The 22,445-nt window shown below is 45.6% G+C and overlaps 1 protein-coding gene across 6 annotated transcripts in view; it reads left to right on the plus strand.

Moving 5' to 3' along the window:
* The window catches only part of STK32B (serine/threonine kinase 32B), a 393,226-nt gene that overhangs the window by 324,399 nt on the left and 46,382 nt on the right, over positions 1-22,445 (plus strand). For all 6 annotated transcript variants that reach the window (XM_040488131.1, XM_040488140.1, XM_040488149.1 and 3 more), the window contains one exon: positions 10,696-10,785. In XM_040488131.1, the coding sequence (XP_040344065.1) occupies positions 10,696-10,785 (90 nt within the window). The remainder of the gene's footprint in view (positions 1-10,695; positions 10,786-22,445) is intronic.

Consider the following 22,445-nt stretch of genomic DNA (forward strand, 5'->3'; position numbering starts at 1 on the left):
AGAAAGAGAAAGAAAGACAGAAAGAAAGAAAGAAAGAAAGAGAAAGAAAGACAGAAAGAAAGAAAAGAAAGAAAGAAAGAAAGAAAGAAAGAAAGAAAGAAAGAAAGAAAGAAAGAAAAGGAAGGGACGGAGGGAGGGAGGAAGGAAGGAAGGAAAAGAAAGGCTGCTAAATGTCAGGAGATCGTCGCCAGCCTGGTCCTACAGAGTCGTACAGAGCAGATCACAGCTGGAAAAGCACTATGAAAACCTCCCTATGAATGGTGTTCATTGTAATTAATTTATGTGATTGCATGAAATTCCATGCCCAGCCAGAGTGTGGAAGGAGAGTGTTTTGGCCAAGTAGCCTTGGCTACCCTGCAGGGACTCACCCAGAAACCTGGTGGCTGGAGAGAAAAGAAGAAACAGAACCATGGAGAACCCCTCCCACAGAAGCCTTGGGCGAGGTGGATTCTCTGGGGCATCAGATGAACCAGGCTGCAAAGGCCGGGAAGGCTTTACGAAGTCCCAGTCTATCCTGGGGGAAGTCCCTGAACTGGTCGGGGCGTGAGAGGGCCCCACATCTCCGCCACGGGCTCAGGAAATCCCAGAAGGCTGTTGGCTGTGCACAGCGGGGTCTGGAGCACACAGAAGGTTCTATGGCCCTGAATCCCCGCCCCGTGACCAAGACACGGGAGGAGGTCAAATCAAAGAAGAAGAAAACCACACTTCTCATCAGGCAGACATGTTCTGAAACAGTCAGTCTTCCTGCTGCCGTCAGCCAGATAAAGCCTGGATAAGCTCGTGCCCTGGGATTTGATTTGGTTTCTTTTTCTCCCTTTCTTTCTTCTGTTGTCCTGCAGTAAGTCCGCTATGATCTCCGTGAAGATAAGGAGGAGGGGAGAGCGCACGGGGTGTGTGATCCCAAGCGAGAGGTCAGGGCCAGCGTTACGTCACAGTGACATCTCAGAAGCACAGTTATGATTAGCGGGTGCACCAGAGCCTGCCCTGGGGAGGGGGCTGCAGCCCACGGCCGTGGCTTCATCCGGCGGCTTCTGTTCCACAGCCCTAGTCTGGCCCCTGCTCAGGCATGATGTAGACCTTGTAAACCAGCGAAGGAAGAGACATGTTCACAAGAGACTTTGCTCCAAATCCAAGTCTCATGAAAGGGAAACGGGGGGGGGGGAGGTGGGGGGGGTAATGTGGAAGGTGATCCCCTCTTGTGGACTGGACTGCCTTCCATTCTCTCTCCAGGTCTAGCTCCCCCTGGTGGGCACTGCCTTAACACCCACTCCCGGGAATTCACAGGGAGGCGTGGCGTCCAGGAGACAGATCTAGAGAGAAGTCACTGTGCTCCCAGACACAGCCTGCCATTCGGGGGTTGACTGTCCCCTCTGAGCAGCAACCCCAGGCGTGGGCTCATAGGTCCCAGTGAGATGAATGTGCTGCCCGGGTGCATTTGGTTAATACCCACGTGGGGTCACTTCATTATAGGGGCTGAGAGGGGAGAAGGGAAGCAAGGGGCATGGCGGAACAGAAGTAGAAGTTTGTGCAGTGTGGCTGCGGAGGGGGTAAATGAAAAGGCAGCGCATTTCACGAAGACTTTGGGTGGCTTTCCCCAGAACGGATCGGGAAGGTGCCAGAGACAGCTTGTGAAGCGATAGTCATGGCACTGGTAACGCTCAGGTGACTCTGGGTGGTGACAAGGCAATTATGGCCCCAGTGAGGGACTGTGGGTGGGACGTCAGCACCGCTGTCCATCCCCACCCCTAAGTTCATGACACAGATAACCGACATTGGGGTTTCAAGCCCCTCCCCGAGACATGCAGGCAGGGTGCGGGCCATAAACAGTTGCTGAATGAATAAAGAAATGAGTGAGACTTGAAAGTGACTTGAAAGTCACATGGCTGTTGTGTATTTATACTCAGAAAATAGCCCCGGTTACAACTCCTTATAGGACCAGCTCTGACATTAGCACTTGTGTTTACGGAAGTCATGGAGGGGGTGGCTGGTCCCACCAGCTGAGGTCAGGCTGAGAAACTGACATTACTACAGTCATAGCAGCCAAAAGTTGACATGGAATGTCATCTACTCCTGTAAATATCACTCTAGGCAGTAAGGGGGGGAAAAGGGAACAGGATTTACTTACCGTATCTCTTTCATTCCGTCTCTCATTTGGTCAATCAGTCAGTCAGCAAACACTTGATGGGTTCCTTTCCCAGGACAGCCCTTTGCTAAGGTACTGGAGGCGGAGATGAACAAGGCAGGATTCCTGGCCTCAAGGGGACGGACAAAGTGACAGATACAGTGTGGTGGATGCTAGGAGGGACGTGACAGTGGAGGGCCGTGGAGGGCCGGGGGGAGAGGCCTGAATCCGTCTGCTGTGGACGGAATGCTGTGCCCCCACCCCCTGCTTAGAATTCATATGTTGAAGCCTTAACCCCAATGTGATGATACTCAGAGCTGGGGCCTTTGGAAGGTAACTGGATCTGGATGAGGTCATGAGGTTGGAGCCACCACCATGGGATCGGTGCCCTTATAAAGGGAGGAAGAGGACAGAGCTGTGCCTCTCCACCATGTGAGGTTACAGCAGGAAAGCAGCCATACAAACCAGGAAGAGGGCCGTCACCAAGAACCCGACCGACCGTGCCACCACCCTCGCCTCAGATTTCCAGCCTCCAGGACTGTGGGAAATAAATGTTTGATGTTTCATCCCACCCCCCACCAACCTATGATATTCTCATAGGAACCTGAGCAGACAAGACACAGTCAGAGATGCCACCCCCTGTGGTAGTGAGCTTCCTGTTGGTGGAAGGATACAAGCAGAGGGTAGATGCAAAGTCTCGGGGCAGGTTTTGAAGGATGAATGAAAGTCTACAAGGCAGAAGAGAGGGCCGAGCATTCCAATGGTGTCAAATGTGTGAGCTCCCTTGCATTCAGAGAAAGGGGGGAACCTTGGCTGCAGCATGGCTTCTGATTGTTGCTGCCACCATTGAAACTTGTGCTGATGGGCCTCACACAACATCTTGAGCTCCTTCTCTTGCTGAGTTTTGAATGTTTTCGATTTATGGAAAGCAAATAGCCTGAAACTCAGTTCATATTTGCCAAGTTTCTCGTAAATTTCCATTCTCCTGGGAAGGAACCCATAGGAGACCTCAGGTGGCACTAATTTTCACTTTCCCACATCTTTACTCGTTCGTTAAAGGAAGCCCAGTAGGGAGTTACAGCTCATCAATTAGCACTGTTGGGGGCTGGGAGGAGGGACCAGAAAGTGGAATCTGCTGTCTGTCGCACCTGCTGTGCGTGAGTCCCAGGTGAACCTCAGCAGGCCTGCCCAGAGCCCTCGCCTGCCCCGCCCCTGCAGAGGGCTGTCTGGTGCAGCTATGCAGGGGGCAGCGTGGGGCAGAGGTAAACGCTCACCGACCAGGATGAGGCCTGAGACCAAGTCCAGCTTCCTCCCAGATCAGCTGTGTGACCTTGCACAGCACACTGGCCTCTGGGACTTAAGGTTACTCTCCTGTTAAAAAATGAGGGTAGTCAGACCTTCCTGACAAGCGTACTTCAAAGCTTACCGTGAGGTTTGGCACCACGTCTGTTCCAGTCATGCGACCCTAAAAACCAGTGGCTCAAACTAGACAGGCTGCATTTTTCTCTTCCCCACTTTGGTGCTTGGCCCCATGTCCATTCACAGCAAAGCGATGTTCAAAAGTGAGTTGGATATGTGGCTCCTTCTCAAAACTCCCTCACTTGGAGGAAAAGCCACTGTCGTCTCCCCAGCCCTGGAGTCTTGCACAGTCTGCCCCACCCTGCCCTGTCTGAGCTCCTGTCCCCCTTTCTCTCTCAGGCGTCCTCGCTGGCCCCTCGGAGGGGTCTGTACGTGTCTCAGCTTCTGCCAACTGCGGTCTTCCCCTGATGCTCCAATGGCTTGCTTCTCCCTCAACCCCTGTCTTCTGGCCTTGTTCAAATGTCACATTCTCAGTCCCTAACTGCTCTGTTTAGTGCTTACAGCTACCCCATGATGTACTTACTTAGTTCCACTCACCAGATGAGGGACTGGAAGCTTCCAGAGTGAAATAACTTGCCCGAATCTCATAAGTGGCTGTGTCAACCGTGATACGCAGCCAGTCATGTATGGCAAAGAGGAACTCAAATAGTCCCAAGCAATGAAGGGTGTTTTTCAGCTTATACAGCTGAAATCCACTGGAATGCGGCTTCAGGCAGGGTTTGATCAGGCTCTGGCACCATTTCTCATCTATGCTTGCAGCTCTACCTTCTCCATGGGTAGGCTTCATCTTCAAACTACCTTTCTTTATGGTAGCAAATGGCTTTTAACAGTTCTGGGGGTCATATCCCCACCTTACACTGGCCAAAGACAGAATATTACTTTAGGTACCTCCTGAAAAAAAAAAAAAAGAACTGAAAAGCTTTCATTTCTTGAACTCCCTGGAAAATTATCTCCCCAATTTTTAGGTCATATGCATAATCCTGAGTCAAATGCTAAAGTGGAGGGTAAGGTCAACTTGACCCAAAGCCGGATGTACCAGGACCAGTAATTGCTAAGACAGGAGGTAGGAGTGACCACAGGCAGCATATGCCTACCAAAGGAGCCCAACCACTGGTTCTTAGGCAACCCAACTCCCAAGGCTATGTTCTTAACCACTCTGCTCCAAGCCTCTTAACAAGGGAAAGAATGCCATCATTGTGTGCAGATAATGTGCTTCTATGCCTACAAACACCAAGACTCCACTTCGAGAGCTATCATTAAGAGACAAATGAACTGCTTTCCCAAGACTATAAAATAAAACAAAATGGAAGTTCTTTTTTCTCTGTTAGAAGTCCATGATGTTCAGAGGGGCGGAGCCTCCTTCTATCTTGTTCCTCATCTGTGTGGCAAAGGATGTTCTCCCAAACCCACGTAATAGGCAAATGGAAGGAAGGTGGGAGGAAGGAGGGAATGAGAATTCTTTCAAAGGAGATATCCTGGAAGTTCAAATATCATTCTGCTCGCCACCCTTTGGCCAGAAGCTGGTCCTGTAACCACAACCAGCTGCAGGGGGGCTGGAAGTCAAGCCTTTAGCGGGGTAGCCCTGAACCCAGCTACCAATCCTAGTGCTGTCTGAGAAGGGAAGATGGGATTTTGAGAGATAACCAAAGCTTTTGTGATGGAAGATTAACAGAGAAGCCAGTTGGAGATGAGGAAGCAAAACCCCAGTAGCTTTTCATTCTACCGAAAACAGCCAGGGAGAAAAAGAAATGGAAAATATCCTCGTTCAAAAAAGTGACCAAAAGTACGTAATACCTGTCTACAAGCGAATGTACCCAGGAATTTACAGAGCGTAAATGAAGAGAACACTCAACGTATTTTGAAGGAATCAAGCAAGATCTGGATGAAAAGCCGGGCATGACCCTGAGTGGAAAAACGACGTGTCCACACTCCTCAAATGAATGTATACGTTAATGGAATTCCCGTCACACTTCATGGAGGGATTTCCTACAACCGGGCACAACTCGTCTCAGAAGAATAAATGCCTGAGAGTCACTACAAAAACACTGGAAGGAAACACGAGTGCAGGTGAGGCACTCCTATCGAATATTGTAACAGCCTACACATCTACTGTAATTAAACTGATAGAGTCCTGGCCCAGCGGTAAACAGTAGGTCAGTGGAACACAAGAGAGAACCCATAATCCTATCTTTGTATACGTAGAACTTGATAGAAAATGAGGGTCACATTACAAGTTATTGGGAAAGGTGAAATATTTCAACAAATATTGGTGAGACAACTGGCCATCCATTTGTAAGAAATAAAACTAGAACGTTACAACAAATTATTCTATATGATTGGGAGATTTTTTTAATGTTTATTTATTTAGAGAGAGCGCAAGTAGAGAAGGGATAGAGAGACACACACACACACAGAATCCGAAGCAGGCTCCAGGCTCCAAGCTGTCAGCACAGAGCCCGACGTGGGGCTCGAACTCACGAACCGCGAGATCATGACCCGAGCCGAAGTCGGACGCTCAACCGACTGAGCCACCCAGGCGCCCCTGGGAGATTTTAACACAAAAGATCTAGAAGTATTCTAAGAAAATCTAGAAGGTTGTACAAAATATTTGGGGGTGGAATAGGTTTCTGGAAAATTAGAAGGACAATATACTCAAACTATAAAATTAACTTATTATTATTTAAATTTTTAAAACTTTCATGTGGCAAGAGGTACTGTCAGTAGAGTCTAAAGACAAACAACAAGCTAGGAGCAAATATTTGCAGTACACAGAGCACAGTGTAAATGTGTCTAATAGACACAGCTCTTGTTGAAAATTGATTATTGGGCCTGGATGGCTTAGCCGGCTGAGCGTCCGACTCTCGGTCTCAGCTGGGGTCATGATCCCAGGATCATGCGATGGATGGAGTCCCACATCAGGCTCCGTGCTGAGCGTGGAGCCTGCTTAAGATTCTCTCTCCCAATCTCACAGCTCGTGAGTTCGAGCCCCACGTCAGGCTTTGTGCTGACGGCTCGGAGCCCAGAGCCTGCTTCGGATTCTGTGTGGGTCTCTCTCTCTGCCCCTAACCCACTCACATTCCGTCTCCGTCTCTCTCAAAAATAAACATTAAAAAAAATTGTTTTAAAAGATTATCTTTCCCTCTGCCCCTCTCCCTGCCTCTCTCTCAAAATATTTTCAAAAAAAATTTTTTTAAAGAAAATCATTCAGGATTCTAGACAGTTCCCAGGGAGTTGGTAACTGATCATGTGAGAAATGTTCAGCATCGGAGCACCCGGGCGGCTCAGTCAGTTAAGCATCCAACTTCAGATCGGGTCTTGATCTCACCATTCGGGAGTTCGAGCCCAGATCGGGCTCTCTGCTGTCAGTGCAGAGGCCTCTTCCGATCCTCTGCCTCCCTCTCCTTCTGCCCCTCCCCTGCTCATGCTCTCCATCTCTCAGAAATAAATAAAAACATTAAAGGGAAAAAAAACCCTTAAAAAAATGTGCAGCCTCATCTTCAGTGAGACACTACTATTCCTTGCCATGTGATTTGCAACAAGTAAAATCATTGAGAACAGTGCTGGTAACAATGCACGGAAATACTCACTCCCATATCCTGTTTAGGGTACCATAAATGACAACTTTAGAACATAATATGCAAACCCTTTGATCCTGCAGTCCCACTTGTGGGGATTTATCCGGTCAAATGAAAGTATCTGTATGTATGTAACGCCATGCTCAAGACCGCTAGGACCGATACAGTCACAAGACAAACAAGTAAGCAACCCAAACTGCAAACCTATAGGGCGATTGGTGAATAAAATATGATACAACCACACTATGGGATGCTTTGCAGTTATAGGGCCACGATTTCTTATTTGAAACTCTTGGGGCCAGGTATGTTCTCGTATCTCAGAATTTTTCAGCTTAAAAATATATTTATGTTAAATAACATATACCTTAGTAATATGAAAAGAATATATGTCTAATAGATAAAAATGCTTAAAAGCAACACATAGTATATATTTTGTAACACCCCCATAGGGGTTAAATGAATCACCAAGGGGGATCAAATATATTTGGTAATCAAATATATTAACATTTTATAGCAAAACATGAATATTCACCGTAAGTGGAATAAATAGAACTATGAAGGGAAGTTTCAGGTCAAGTTTTATCACCAAGTAATCATCAAAATTATTGGATTTCTTTCCAATGGAGAACAAGGGTGAGGCCGTTGAGGACAGACCTATGTACATAGACCTGTGAATGGAAAGATGTCATGATGCATGGCTAAATGCAAAAGTAACTTCTGGAACAGCCCATGGACTTTGATCTCATGACTGTAAGGACAAACCAATATGTGTGGAGACACGTATGCAGAAAAGGGAGAAAGGACAGAGAACCAGGTGACTCCTGGTGGTTACGAGCGGGGGCGGGGGAGCGGCTCAGATGCACATTTGCAGTCTTTGACTTACTCTAATCAGCTGGTGTCACTTTCATAATGCAAATACTAATATTTTTTAAAGAAAGGGAGAAGTGAAGGAAAACCAAATTAAAGTCATACTGGAGGGTTTCAGGGTCCTCTCCGTGTGGTGGCTCTGCATGGAAGCCTACAGGTGTGCGGGCAGAAATGACCGAGACCCTCCCGTGCCTCACTGTCAACAACGGGACTGTGGATTTGTTTGTTAGTATTAGAAATGGGCCTGGGAGGGGCACCTGGATGGCTCAGTTGGTTGAGCGTCTGACTCTGGCTCAGGTCATGATCTCGCAGTTCGGGAGTTCGAGCCCCGCGTCAGGTTCTACACTGACAGCTTGGAGCCTGGAGCCTGCTTCTGATTCTGTGTCTCCCTGTCTCTGCCCCTTCCCTGCTTGTGCTCTTTCTCTCTGTCTCTGTCTCTCTCTCTCTCTCTCTCTTTAAAAAATAAATAAAACATTAAAAAAAAAAAAAAAGAAACGGGGCCTGGGCAGGTGTGGGGGGCGGACCAGCCCTGGCTGCAGAAGGTGGGGTTTGAGCCACACCGAGGCGGGATAACACAGCTATGAGCAAACACATACGAGAAACCACCCAACGTGTGTGCCAGCCGCTGTAGCATTTTGCTTTTCTTAATCCCTGCCTCCTCCCAGCCGCTCTCTGGGATGGGTATTTCACTGCCACCCTCCCCACTTTACAGACGAGGAACATGAGGCCCAGGGACACTAAGTGCCTCGCCCAAGATCAGACAACTAATCACAGCCCAGCTGAGACCCAAAGCAAGTCAGTGTAGCTCAGAGTCTGTGCCCACCGCTGGCCGCGCTGCCTCCCTGCGGGTAGGACGTGGCACGGGCGCCAAGTCCAGCCCCAGAGGCTGCGGCAGCTGCATGTTCTAAGGAAGCCCCCTGGGTGGGCACATGCTGCGTCCGGCCTCAAGGGGTTCCCAGCAAGGGCCTGGCTAGATGACTTAAGCTTCACCCACAAGCACCCGAAGGGAATTGGACATCCTCACGGAGTACCCAGCTGCCGCATCCCACCCAGGAGCTCTGGACACAGCGTCTGGCAGAAGCCTGCCCACACATCAGGGCTGGCAGCTAAGCCTGAGATTGGGGATTTGCACGTGAACCCACTGGTGCTCTCTCTGTCCACTGCGTCCGATGCTATCAGGCGCGCGTCTCGAGTGAGCCTCATGGCACCTGCTCTGGCGGGTGTCTGTGCACCTCCTGGGGGTTCCCTCCAGGCCCTCCCAACGTCAGTTTTCTTTACGCAAGCCACTTGGGTGTTTAAGTCCCAGCATCCCTAACACAGCTTTCAGGTGTGCAAATCCAACCATTTTCACATGATGTGATGACAAACAGAGAAATGTGATTGCGTTCATATCTGGTATTCAGGGGTCTCAGGGTTGGCTCTGGTATGTACCAAGTTCCCCGGGAGGCCAGTACTAACTGTCAGAATGCTACTCTGTCGCTCTCACCCCCTTCCTTCCCTGCTTCTCTTCACCCCCTTTACCCCACATCTCCTGTCTCCTTCCTTCTCGGTCCTTCTTACTTCCTTCTCAGGCTTCTTAAACACTTCCATATGGGTGCGCCCAGCCTGTCTGTGTCCCATCTGCTGCCATTACTTTAGGCTCGATGGAAGGTGGTCTCAAATACCCAGCCACCTCCCCACTGGATTCCTCAGGCCCCCACTGACCATAGCAAACAGCAGAACGAGAGTGTCCTCTGGGCATGAAAACCCTCTCTCCACCCTCTCTCCTCGCCATGGCCACTCAACTTCCTGGGTGAGGGAGTCCAGACTGACCCTTTTCATTTATTTACCGTGAGCTTTTACTCTCTGGGTCAGTGCCTCCAAACTTTTAATCCATAAACGTTTGCATCATGTCCTCATTAGATTTGTTTACTTAAAAGTAATATGCATATGTCACCAAAAATTCACATTGTAAGACTGGCAGAGGGGCGCCTGGATGGCTCAGTTGGTTGAGCAACCAACTCTAGCTTTCGGCTCAGGTTGTGATCCCAGGGTCGTGGGATTGAGCCCTGCATCAGACTCCACACTGAGCGTGGAGCCTGGTTGAGATTCTCTCTCTCTCTCTCTCTCTCTCTCTCTCTCTCTCTAAACAAACAAACAAGAAAAAAAACTTGCACATCACTGAGACATTTTTTGTGTGTATGTGTATATATACCTACACATTCAAATGGTATTAACTGTCTCCATGTTATTAATTAAATTCTCAAAACTTATTCATCTTACAGCTGAAACTTTATACCTTTGACCAAACTCTCCCTATTCCTCCCAACCCCAGACCCTGGCAACCACTTTCTATTCTCTGCTTCTGCGCGCTTTTTTTTTTTTAATGTAGATTCCACATAGAAGTGATACATTCTGTATTTGTCTTTCTCAATCTGGCTTATTTCATTTAGCATGTGATATCCTCAGATCCATCCATGTTGTCAAAAAAATGCCAGGATGTCCTCCCTTCTCATGGCTGAATGGTACTCCATTGTTTATAACACCACATCTTCCTTATCCTTGCAGCCATTGGTGGACCTTACATTGTCCTAAATTTGTCTAAGTTTCTCTACTGTGAATAATGCTGCCCAAACTAGACATTTTCAAAGTATCAGATAAAAGTAGTATTCTGTGTAGAAGTTCTAATATGTTCTTGTACCCACCATACAGCCCACAGCTTTAAGTAGACAAGGAAATAGCCCAGCCGTCTGCAGCTCTTGCTAACTGGGGTTTCTGTTTCTCTATCTCCAGGACATGTTCACATCACAGACTTCAACATAGCGACGATCGTGAAAGGAGCAGAAAAGGCTTCCTCTATGGCTGGGACCAAGCCCTACATGGGTGAGTGTTCCAGGCCCCTTTGGGGTGTTGTAGGCCCAGTGCCTGAGGCATCAGCGTTCCTGTGCTTCACCCCCACCCCCACGCCTACCTGCCACCCCCACACCAGGCCCCATCTGCTCCCGGTAGGTGCCAGGCGCTCTCACACTTTTGTCTTTGCTGTCTTCCCTGCCAGGAAGACCTTCTCCTCCTGTGATTTCTAGAGGACTCCTACCCAGATAGAAAACCTTGCTTCAGGGGAAAAAAAAAAAAAAAAAAAGCAGACAAAACCATTTTTTTCTTTTTTATTAATGTCCAGTGGTGTTGCCAAAATATAACTTTGGTATTGGTCATGTGGGGTCTATATTCGTAGGTACACAGTGTTTTTCCAATGTGTTTTTTCAAGTTGTTTTTTCTTTAAGATCTTTGATGGAAGTATCATTTTTAGTAAGCATGCTATCTCCTTACTTTGTTTTCTCCAGGGACACCTACTGTCTGAATGTGGGGCCTTTACAAATCTTCAATATTTTGTGATTTTCAAATATTTTGTATCTCTTCCTTTATTTGTTTAAAACTTTCCTCATTTTTCTCTTTCTCCTTCTTTTAAAGATTATCTGTTGTGTTTATTTGCTTTGTGTGCTTTCTAGAAAAATATTTATTACAGAAGTAATTTTCCCTTTATTTCTATTTTTTTCCTGAATTTTCTTGCCTGACTTCTGAGTTTTTTAAATTCCAATTTATGTTGTTCTTTCATGTCTTGCATAGTTTTCTTAATGTCTATATTAATTATTAATTCTTAATGTCTATATGAGTTATTGATGGCTGTGTAGCAACGCAAGTCAAAACTTAGTGGCTTATATCATGTTCACGGATTGGAACAATTACGACTGTTCAAAGGTCCATACCACCCAAAGCAATCCACAGATTCAGTGCAATCCCTATCAAAATACCAATAGCGTTTTTAATAGAACTAGAAGAAATAATTCTAAAATTTGCATGGAACTACAAAAGGCCCCTGAACAGTCAAAGCATTCGTGAAAAAGAAGAAGAAAGCTGGCAATATCACAGTCCCAGATTTCAAGCTATACTGCAAACTGCAAACTGCAGTAACCAAAACAGTATGGTACCGGCACAAAAACAGACACAGAGGTCGATGGGATGGAATAGAGAGCCCAGAACTAAACTCACACATACACGGTTAATTAATCTATGACAAAGGAGGCAAGAATACACAATAGGAAGGTGACAGTCTCTTTAACAAATGGTGCTGGGAAGACTGGACAGCTACGTGCAAAGGAATGAAACCGGACCCCTTTCTTACATCATTCACAAAAATAAACGCAAAATGGGTGAAAGACCCAAATGTGAGACCTGAAACCATAAAACCCCTAGATGAGAGCACAGAGAAACACTGGCCATAACAACATTTGTTTGGATAGGTCTTTTCAGGCAATTGAACTATTGGAATTACATCAAAATAAAAAGCTTCTGCACAGTGAAGGAAACAATGAGCAAGATGAAAAGACAACCTACAAAATGGGAGAAGACATTTGCTAATGACATATCTAATGAAGGGTTTGTATCCAAGAACTTCTATTGTTGTATAATGATAATAATTCCATTAAAAATGGGCAGAAGGCATGAATAGACATTTTTTTCCAGAGGAGACATCCAGATGGCCGACAGGCACATGGAAACATGCTCATCATCACTCATCATCAGGGAAGTGCAAGTCAAAACCACAATGTAATGTTACTTCACACCTGTCAGAATGGCTAGTAACAAAAAGACAAGAAATAACAAGTGTTGGTGAGGATGTGGAGAAGGAGTCCTTGTGCACTGCTGGTGGGAATGCGGACGGGTGCAGCCGCTGTGGAAAACAGTATGGAATCTCCTCAAAAAAAATTAAAACTAGAACTATATGATCCAGTAATTCCAGTACTGGATGTTTATCCAAAGAAAACAAAAACACTAATTCAAAAACATATAGGCTCCCTTCCTGGATTGCGACATTATTTACAATAGCCAAGATACAGAGGCAACCTAAGCGTCCATTGATGGATGAATGGATAAAGAAGATGTGGTGTATATACACAATGGAGTATTACTCAGTCATAAAGAAGAATGAGATCTCACCATTTGCAACCACATGGATGAGCCTAGAGGGTATTATGCTAAGTGAAATAACTCATAGAAAGACAAATACCATATGGTCTCATTCATATGTAGAATCTAAAACACAAAACAAATAAACAAGCAAACAAACAAAAGGCAGAAACAGACCCATCATTCAGAGAACAAGCTGATGGTTACCAGAGGGGGAGGTAGATGGAGGGAGGGGGAAATGGGGGAAGGGGAGGGGGAGGTACACACTTCTCCTTAGGGAAGAAATGAGTCACGTGATGAAAGGCACAGCGTAGGGAACATAGTCGATGGCACTTGCGTAGCGTTGTATGGTGACAGGTGGTAGCTATACCTGTGGTGAGCACAGCATAACGTGTATAGCATTGTGGAATCACCTGAAACTAATGGAACACTGGGTGTCAACTGTACTTCAATGAAAAACAAAGAAAGGAAGTTTGGAGATGACAAAAAAATAAGTTTGGAGAATGGTAAATGAACATTGTTTTAAAAAACACTTAGTGGCTTAGAGGAGTGACATCGTGCTGTGTCTCACAACCCACCATTTGCCTGAATGGTTCCTCTGCTGGCTTAGGCTGCGCTCACTCATCCACTGGGGGGAGGGGGGGTCCACTGGGGGCGGAGCTCAGCTAGGACAGCTGAGTTCAATGAGTCTTTCTCTATGTGGCCTTGCATCACTGGGGGGACTGAGTGAGCTTGCTCACGTGGTGGCAGTGGTTCCCAGAAGGAGAACCCACTTCCCACATGCTTTCAAGCTTCTGCTTGTTTCACATTTCCTGACGTCCAATTGACCAAAGCAAGTCACATGACCATGACCAGAGACCATGTGGGAGGGGATTGCAGGGGGCATGGATACCAGAAGGGCTGACTCATTGGGTAACCGTTAATGAAACAACCAATCACATCTTTTAATGCTTCTGAAATAGTAGGTCACGGTTTTCCTCTGTTTTGAGATGGAGGGTCGTGCATCTTTCTGATCCATCGGCATCGTTAAGTGAGTTATTCTGCTCTTTATTTTCTTTCCTCTTAGGATAACTTTGCATGGAATTTGACTTCAATACCTCTCTGTTTCTTTATTTTAATGTGAAATTAGTTTTCCTAAACTTTTGGATGATGATGTGGTTCAGGCGAGCTTTTCTTTTCTTTCTTTCTTTTAATTAGATGGTTTATTTATTGGGGCACCTGGGTGGCTCAGTCGGTTAAGCATCCGACTTCAGGTCAGGTCATGCAAGATCTCACAGTTCATAGGTTCGAGCCCCACGTCGGGCTCTGTGCGGACAGCTCGGAGCCTGGAGTCTGCTTCAGATTCTGTGTCTCCCTCTCTCTCTGCCCCCCCCCCCATCCTCTGTCTCTCTATGTCTCTCAGAAATAAATAAAAACATTTGAATTTTTTTTTAATTTATTTTAAGAAAGACAGCAAAAGCAGGACAGGGGCAGAGAGAGAGGAGAAAGAGAATCTTAAGCAGATTCCGTGCTCAGCACAGAGCCTGATGCAGGACTTGATCCCATGACTCTGAGATCACAACCTGAGCCAATATCAAGAGTCAGACACTCAACCGACTGAGCCTCCCAGGTGCCCCCAGGGTAGCTCTTCTAATCGAACATCTTCTGTTGTTTTCAAGAGTGTCCAAATCCACTGGGACTTGCTATCTGGAACTTCCTGATCTGTTCTCCTTCCCCACTTTGATCCAGAACATCTCTTTCTTTAGTCCATGGGGGCCCCTGTCCCACTGAGCTTTGATTCCACTTTCAACAGTTTCTCCTTGGGGCTCCTTCTAGAAGGGAGCTCCAGCTGGACGACAGACATTTGGGGTCCCAGACTGACCTGCCCCCACAGAGCACTGGACTGGATAGGCTCTTCCATACTGTAGCCACTGTTCTCAAACTGGCCAGCTAGGCCTTCCAGGAAATTCTTGCAGGCTGTGTTGGCACTCTCTGTTCTCTAGCCCGTCGTATCCGGTCCTGTGTCTTCTCTGTTTCCCTCTGTTCAGAAATCACTACCACGGGAGTCTCGTCACTATTGTTGGTTTGTTTTCACGCACTTACACTTAGGGACTTGTGGGGAGACAACTTAGTTTTGTAGGAAGTGTCACGCATGGGTTTTGGCTTAGCTGTTTATCTGCTCTGTCAGTTCACATGCGTCGATGTGTAGAGATTCAAAACTATGTCATCACCTCCGAGAATTCACTACGTGTGTCGTTCATCTTTTATTTATTAAATAAGTGAAGTTTGGCCACAAATAATGGTAAAAATAGTCCTTCTTAGTATTTGCTACGTGCCCAGCCATTGAGCTAAGTGCTTTCCATCCACAGTCTTATTTAATGTCACAAACAGGCACAATTATTCATTCCCATTTTAGAGCTGAGGAAAGACGTCGGTGATGAGGGTCAGACGCACGTCAGCGTGAACACCAGAAGGCATGCATTCAAGGGAGCCTGTTCACTTCAGATGGTCCCCTTGGGACGCTGAATCTTCACACCGATACGGCTTTCACTGTTGAAGGTCTTTCTGATATCCCTTTACAGAAGGTTCCAGAGCTGAGGCTAGTCTGTCCAAGGAGGCCACTGACTTAACAAATGGGTGGGAGAACAGGAGTGGGAGGGATGTTAGGGCTGCCTCCCAGGCTTCCGTCTTGCACAGCGATGTAGACTATAGTGATGTCCTCTGTGTGGGAAGCACAACGGGGCCCACAGGTGTGTGGGGTTCCAGGAAATTGAGTTTGAAATTGAGGTGTCTGGGAAATGCTGTCCAGGCTCCTGGAGTGATGTGGACAGGATTGCGGACTGGGGAGTTACCAGCACTGAGATTCGGCAGAGCCGAGGCAGTGACAGGGTCCCCCAGGGAGGACACAGAAGAGAGGAAGAGTGCCAAGCCTGAGGCCCAGGGGACACCATGCCAGGAGCAGCCAATAGAACTGAACGAGACATCATCTCCAGAAGGGCAGTGAGGAGGCAGAAAGGACATAAGGAGAAATGTGTCCCATTTGGAGCCGCCTTCGTAACCCTGTAAGTTAGTTCTGACTTCCTTTAAGCTATTCCCCAAAAAGCAGACTGATCTCCAGGAGTGTAGACCGTAGGCCACAGGAGAAATTCAGGTTAGTATTGTACCAGCCCTTTCTTCTCTGCCTCTGCTCCATCGCCATGCATAGCAGACTTTCCGGCACCTCCTCAGAGATGCCACCGGGCCTGCCCCAGCCTCATTCCCTGGCTGCCCAGTGATGTCCTGGCTCCCAGCCTCTGGGGAAGCAGGCAAGTGGTGACCCAGCTGGCCACTCTCCACAGGGGCCCCACGTCCAAAAGGGAGAAGAAAACCAACACGTATTGTGACCCTGCTACATGTTTGTCATTGCAATTATCTATTTATTTATTTTGAGAGAGAGCAAGCACAAGCAGGGGAGGGGCGGGGGGGGGGGACCCAGAGAGAGAGAGAGAGAGAGAGAGAGAGAGAGAGAGAATCCCAAGCAGGCTCTGCACTGTCAGTGCGGAGCCCAATGCAGGGCTCGAACTCACAGGCCGTGATATCGTGGCCTGAACCGAAACCAAGAGTTGGACGCTTAACCACCTGAGCCACCCTCAGAAGATCCATGTGAGGTTTCTACATCTCTCCATTGTATAGATGAGGAAGCTGAGGCCCAGGGAGGTTGATTCACCTACCCAGAGTTACACCGCTGGCAAGTCAAGGAGCCAGAATATGAAGCCACGTCTGTTCAGATCCAAAGTCCGCACTTTTGCCACATACCACGCTGCCTTTTGACTCGGAGTTCCTGCGTTGCAAAGCCGTGTTTCTCACACAAGACAAAAGTCTATCGTCCCAAGTGTATGTGGGATTCGGGGCTCCTGGTTTCCTTCTATTTAAAGGAGCTTCAGCCTATGTTAATGAACACGTGAACAGGAGAGAGTTTTACGGGATTTAGCGGGCACAACTGATTTACCCAGTGGATCTATTTTCGGACACCATGGGAGTTTACTGGGGAGGACGGGGTGAAGGAGAGAGCTCTCTCAATAAATTCAAACCCTACAGCTCCCACGGCTGTAAACTCCTGAGGTCAAGTGGCAGCTTGGTCGATTTTGTTCACTTGCGTGATTCAGTTCAAAGGCCCAATAACAAGCTCCCAGAATGTTCCAAACACAGATTCAGAGAACAGGCTGATGAGTAAGCTCCCAGAGGTTGCTCATGAAGGATGATCCTCGAAGAGGCATTTGCATGGAACTGAATTTTCATTAATTAAAAGAGCAGATGGCACTCACAATCAGAGAAAAATAGAACTCTCTCTGAAATGTGCCAGATTAGAAGTCAGAAATGTTCCAGCGGCCGCCCAGGGCTTCAGAGTTTATTCATCTGTGGTGAAATGAAGAGTCAAGTGTTCATTCAGCGAATATTTACAGAACATTTAGGAGATGAAGGGCTCAGAGACGAGTGATGTTCTCCAGGGCCTCAGAGGCTCCCCGGCTAGTGGGGCAGACAGACGCGTGGGCACAGGTGTAAACAGGACCCTGTCAAGACAGATTCCTGGAGAAGGTGACAATCTGAGTTAGACTCTGAGGGTGCGTTCTGAGTTTGCCTGTTCGGTAAGGACAAGGAGAGGCCGTTTCAGGCAGGGGCAACAGCCAGGGCAAAGGCACAGAGGAGGCAACAGCATGGTGTAGGGGGGAAATATGCAGTTTTATTTTTTTTATAGCTTATGGAAAAAGACAGGGTGGGGTGGGAACCAAGATGAGGGTCTTGAGTTGACAGTACTCAGGCCAAAGATGAGGGTCTTGAGTGCCATGGTAGGGACTGCGGAACGAATTGAAAGCCAGGAGTGGGCCCAGGTGAAGTGTGGCCTCAGCGTGGGGCAGTCCGGGTGTCTCACACTAGTGGCCGATCTTGTTACCCAACATATGCACGTTAACATGCTCAACACGGCGAGTCCTCAGGAAGTGTTGGCCGCCAGACCGATAGTTTCCTCATCTGAGAGATGGGGGTGCATAGTTCGCAATCTGCCTTAGTAAGTTGTCTGTGAAGATTTCATGCCGTGGCTGTAGAAGGCACGTAACGTAATGCCTGACAAACAGTAGATGCACACAACTGGTAGCGGGTAGCGTTATTGTTATTATTTCCATTATTTCTATCGTTATTGTTTAGATGGTTGATTATTTGGTATCAGCTTAGCATTGGGAATCCAGAGCCTGGATTGGGAATCCCCTTGCCTTACGGAGCTCACAGTCAAGCGGGGAAAACGGACCCAAACAGCTCCTGGTTCACGATCAGAGCAGGGTTGGCTGGAGGACGCTGGGTGCACTGGGGGACCAGTGCCGGCACTCACCAAATGTTAGTTCCCTTCCACAGGAGGCTGCAGTGAGCAGACAAGTGTGGCTTTGGAGCCATCATGATGATGGGAGTATGTTTCTTGTTGAAATGATTGAGGCTAGTGAAGTTTGCTGACTCTTGTGTCAGAGCGAGTAACAGAGCCAGCATTCAGACCCAGGCCAGTGAGGCTCCAGTGCCCAGTGTCTTTCCTGAGAACCTGTCAATTCCTTCATTCATCCATCCATCCATCCATCCACCCATCCATCCATCCACCCACCCATCCATTCATCCATCCATCCACCCACCCATCCATCCATCCATCCATCCACCCATCCATCCATCCATTCAACAGAAATCTGTTGAGCACTTTCTATGTGCCAAATAGTGTTCTATGGCTCCAAAATACATCTGAGAACAAACAGGTAATTTTCCTGCATGCATTGGCTTGGCTATTTGTAAGGTAGATAATCACTTTAAAAATCATCAACCTGATAAATCTGTAGTTCGAGATGTTTACTTTTGAGTAACAATATTCATGCAGGAAAATACACTCTTTTAATGTACAGTTCTGTGAATTTGGACACAGACAGTCATATAAGCACCACCGCAAGAGAGTCTAGAACAGTTCCATCACCCCCAAATTCCCTCATCCCAGTCCCTGGCAACCAGTGATCAGTTTGGACTATTCCAGAAAGTCATAGAAACGGAGTTGTATTGTCTATAGCCTTTCAAATCTGTTTTGTTTTCCTTTTTTTTTTTCACTTCAAATGATGTATTCGAGATTTATCCATGTATCAGTAGCTTTCCTTTTGATTGCTAAGTAGAATACCACTGGATGAATATACATGATTACTTCATCCATTCACCAGCTGAAGGACTTTTGAATTGTTTCCAGTTTTACATAATTATGTATAAAGCCACTGTAAACATCGGCATTCAGGTTTTTATATGAACTTAAGTTTCCACTTCTCTAGAATAATTAGCTAGAAGCAGGATTGCCAGGTCATATGGTAAGGGTATGTTGAACTTTCTGAGAAACTGGCGAGCTGTTTTCCAGGATGACTGGACCATTTTACATCCCACAAGCAACGTATGAGGGCTCCAGTTGCTCTAGATCCTCACCAGTGCTGGTTATTATCCTGTGGTTATTGTTGTCCTATTAATCATTCTATTACGGAGGTGGTGGTTCTAATTTACGATTCCCTAGTGACTAATGGTGTTTTACATATTTTCATTTGCTTATTTTCCACCTAGACACCTTCTGTTCATATCATTTGGCCATGATTTGGCCATAGTGACTTTTCTTAATCAAGCTTTTTTGAGAATTCTTTATATATGCTGCATATTAGTCCTTTATTAGATATCAAGTTTTGCAAAAATTTTGGCCAGTCAGTAGCTTGTCTTTCTATCACCTTAATAGAATCTTTTTAGAAGCAGAGCTTTAAATTTTGATACCGTCCAATAAAAAAAAATGTGTTGATTGATTGTGTATTTGGTGTTGTATCTAAACATCTTTTCCTCACATGAGGTCACAGAGATTTTTTTCCCTTTGTTTTCTTGTAAACGTGTTATACTTTTGGATTTTCTACATAAAGCTACATGCATTTTTAGTTTAGTTCTTCATATGGTGTGAGGTGTGAATCAAGCTTCATTTGCATCCAGCTGTCCAATAGTTCCAGCATGCTTTGATGAAAAGACTGTTCCTTCTCAACTGGGTTGACTTTGCAGTTTGTCAAAACTCAATTGGCCATAAATGTGTACATCCATTTCTGGATTCTTTCCTGTCCCATTGGTCTATTTGTTTATGCCCTACCTGAGATCATACTTTTCCCCATACCTTTACAATAATCCTTGAAATCAGGTAGGGAGAGTCTTCCAACTTTTTTCTTCTTTTGAAAATCATTTTGGCTATTCTAGATCCTTTCCCTTTTCACTAAAACTTTAGAATACGCTTGTTAATTTCTACAAAAACAAAACAAAGAAACCTCTGGGTTTTTGTTAGAATGGCACTGAATCTACAGATGAGTTTAGACAGAAGTGACACCCAAACGGTGTGGAGCCTTCCAACCACAGAGTATCTCTCCATAGATTTAGGATTTCTTGGATTCTTCCATCAATATAGTTTTCAACGTACAGATTTTGTACATATTTTTTTACACTTATACCTAAGTATCTTATGGATTTTGGTGCTATCCAAATGGTACATTAAAAAAAAAAACCTAGTTACCATCTCCATTCATCAGCAGACAGACACTTGGGCTGTTTCCATAACTTGGTTATTGTAGATAATGGTGCTGTAGACATGGGGGTGCATGTAAGATGTAGCATATATATTTACAATGGAGTATTACTCAGCCATGGAAAAGAATGAAATCTTGCCATTTTGCAATGATGTGGATGGAGCTAGAGAGTATTATGCTAAGTGAAAAAAGTAGGTCAGAGAAAAACAAATACCATATGATTTCACGCATGTGGAATTTCAGAAACAAACAAACAAAAGAGCAAAGGGAGGGAAAAAAAGAGGGAGAGAGGCAAACCAAGAAACAGACTTTAACTACAGAGAACTAATGGTCACCAGAGAGGAGGTGGTTACGGGGATGGTTGGAATAGGTGATGGCGCTTAAGGACTATACTTACCATGACGAGCACTGGGTGTTGTATAGAATTGTTGAATCAGTATATTGTACATCTGAAACCCATATTATGCTGGATGTTAACTAACTGGAATTTAAATAAAAACCTTAAAAATTAGTTATCAATCATTAATTACTGATCTATAGAGATACAGTTGAGTTTTGTATGTTGACCTTGTATCCTGTAACTTTGCTGAACTCACTTCTCAGTCCTAGCAGCTTTGGCAGTAAATTCTTTGGGCTTTCTATGTAGGTAATCATGTTTGCAAATCAGGGTAGTTTTATTTCCTCCTTCCTAATCTGCATGCCTTTTATTTTTCTTTTGTCTTGTTGCTGTAGCTAGAACATTCAATACACTTGGCCTTGATCCTGATCTTAGAAAGCATTTCGTTTTTTTACTGTTATGTTGGTATTAGCTATAAGGTTCTTTGTAGTTCGTTATTCTTTACCAGGTTAAGGAAGTTCCATGTATTTCCAACTTCCTTGGGGTTTTTAAAAATCATAAATGCATGTCGAATTTTGTGAAATATCTTTTCTCAACCCACTGAGACACTCATGTGGTTTCTATAATCTGTTGAAAGATATTGACTGATTTCAGAAGGTTGAACTTTCCTTATATTTCCATAATAAATCTCACTAGGTCATAATGTATTTTCCCTTCTATATAATGACGGAATCAGTTTGCTAATGCCTCATTTACAATATTTACCCCTAGCTTTATGAGTTTTTTAGCTTTCTTTTTCTGGTAGCATCTTTGTGTGATTTTGGTGCCACAGTAACACTGGCAGTGTAAGTTGGGAAATGTTCTGTTCTCTTCCGCTTCTGGAAAAACTGTGTAGCATTGGTATTCTTTCTAACATATACAATTGGTAGAATTGGCCAGTGAAGACATTTGGGCCTAGAGTTCTTTACAGGAAGCTTCTAAACTATGAATTCAATTTCTTTAATAAAGATGGCCTATTCTGTTTATTTCTCCTTAAGTCAGAAGAAGAAAGTAAATATTGGCTAGGATTTGGTCATTTACGTCTTTCAAGAAATTTCTCCATTTCATGTAACCTTGCAAATATTTGGGTTTACAGTCATTTGTAATATCCCCTGGTTACCTTTGTAATGAGTGTAGATTCGGCAGTGATGTCTCCTCTTTCATTCTGGAATTGGTCATTTGTGTTTTCTCTGTGATTTTCCTGGTCATTTTGGCTAGAGGTTTATCACATGTATTCATCTTTTTAAAGAACCAGTTTTTAGTTTCATTGATTTTCTCTGTTTTATTGATTTCTGTTCTGATCTTTTTTATTAACTTCCTTCTGCTTGCTTCGGGTTTAATTTGTTCTTTTTATTTTTTTTTTAATGTTATTTATTTTTGAGAGAGAGAGAGACAGACAGACAGACAGAGCATGAGCCAGGGAGGGGCAGAGAGAGAGAGGGAGACACAGAACCCGAAGCTGTCAGCACAGAGCCCGACATGGGGCTCGAACTCACAAACTGCGAGATCATGACCTGAGCCAAAGCTGGATATTTAACCAACTGAGCCACCCAGGCGCCCCTATTCTTTTTTTTTTTTTTTTTTTAAACGTTTATTTATTTTTGGGAGAGAGAGAGACAGAGCATGAACGGGAGAGG

This window comes from Herpailurus yagouaroundi, unplaced genomic scaffold (genome assembly GCF_014898765.1).
Source record: "Herpailurus yagouaroundi ecotype Mexico unplaced genomic scaffold, PumYag 28, whole genome shotgun sequence".
NCBI lineage: Eukaryota > Metazoa > Chordata > Mammalia > Carnivora > Felidae > Herpailurus > Herpailurus yagouaroundi.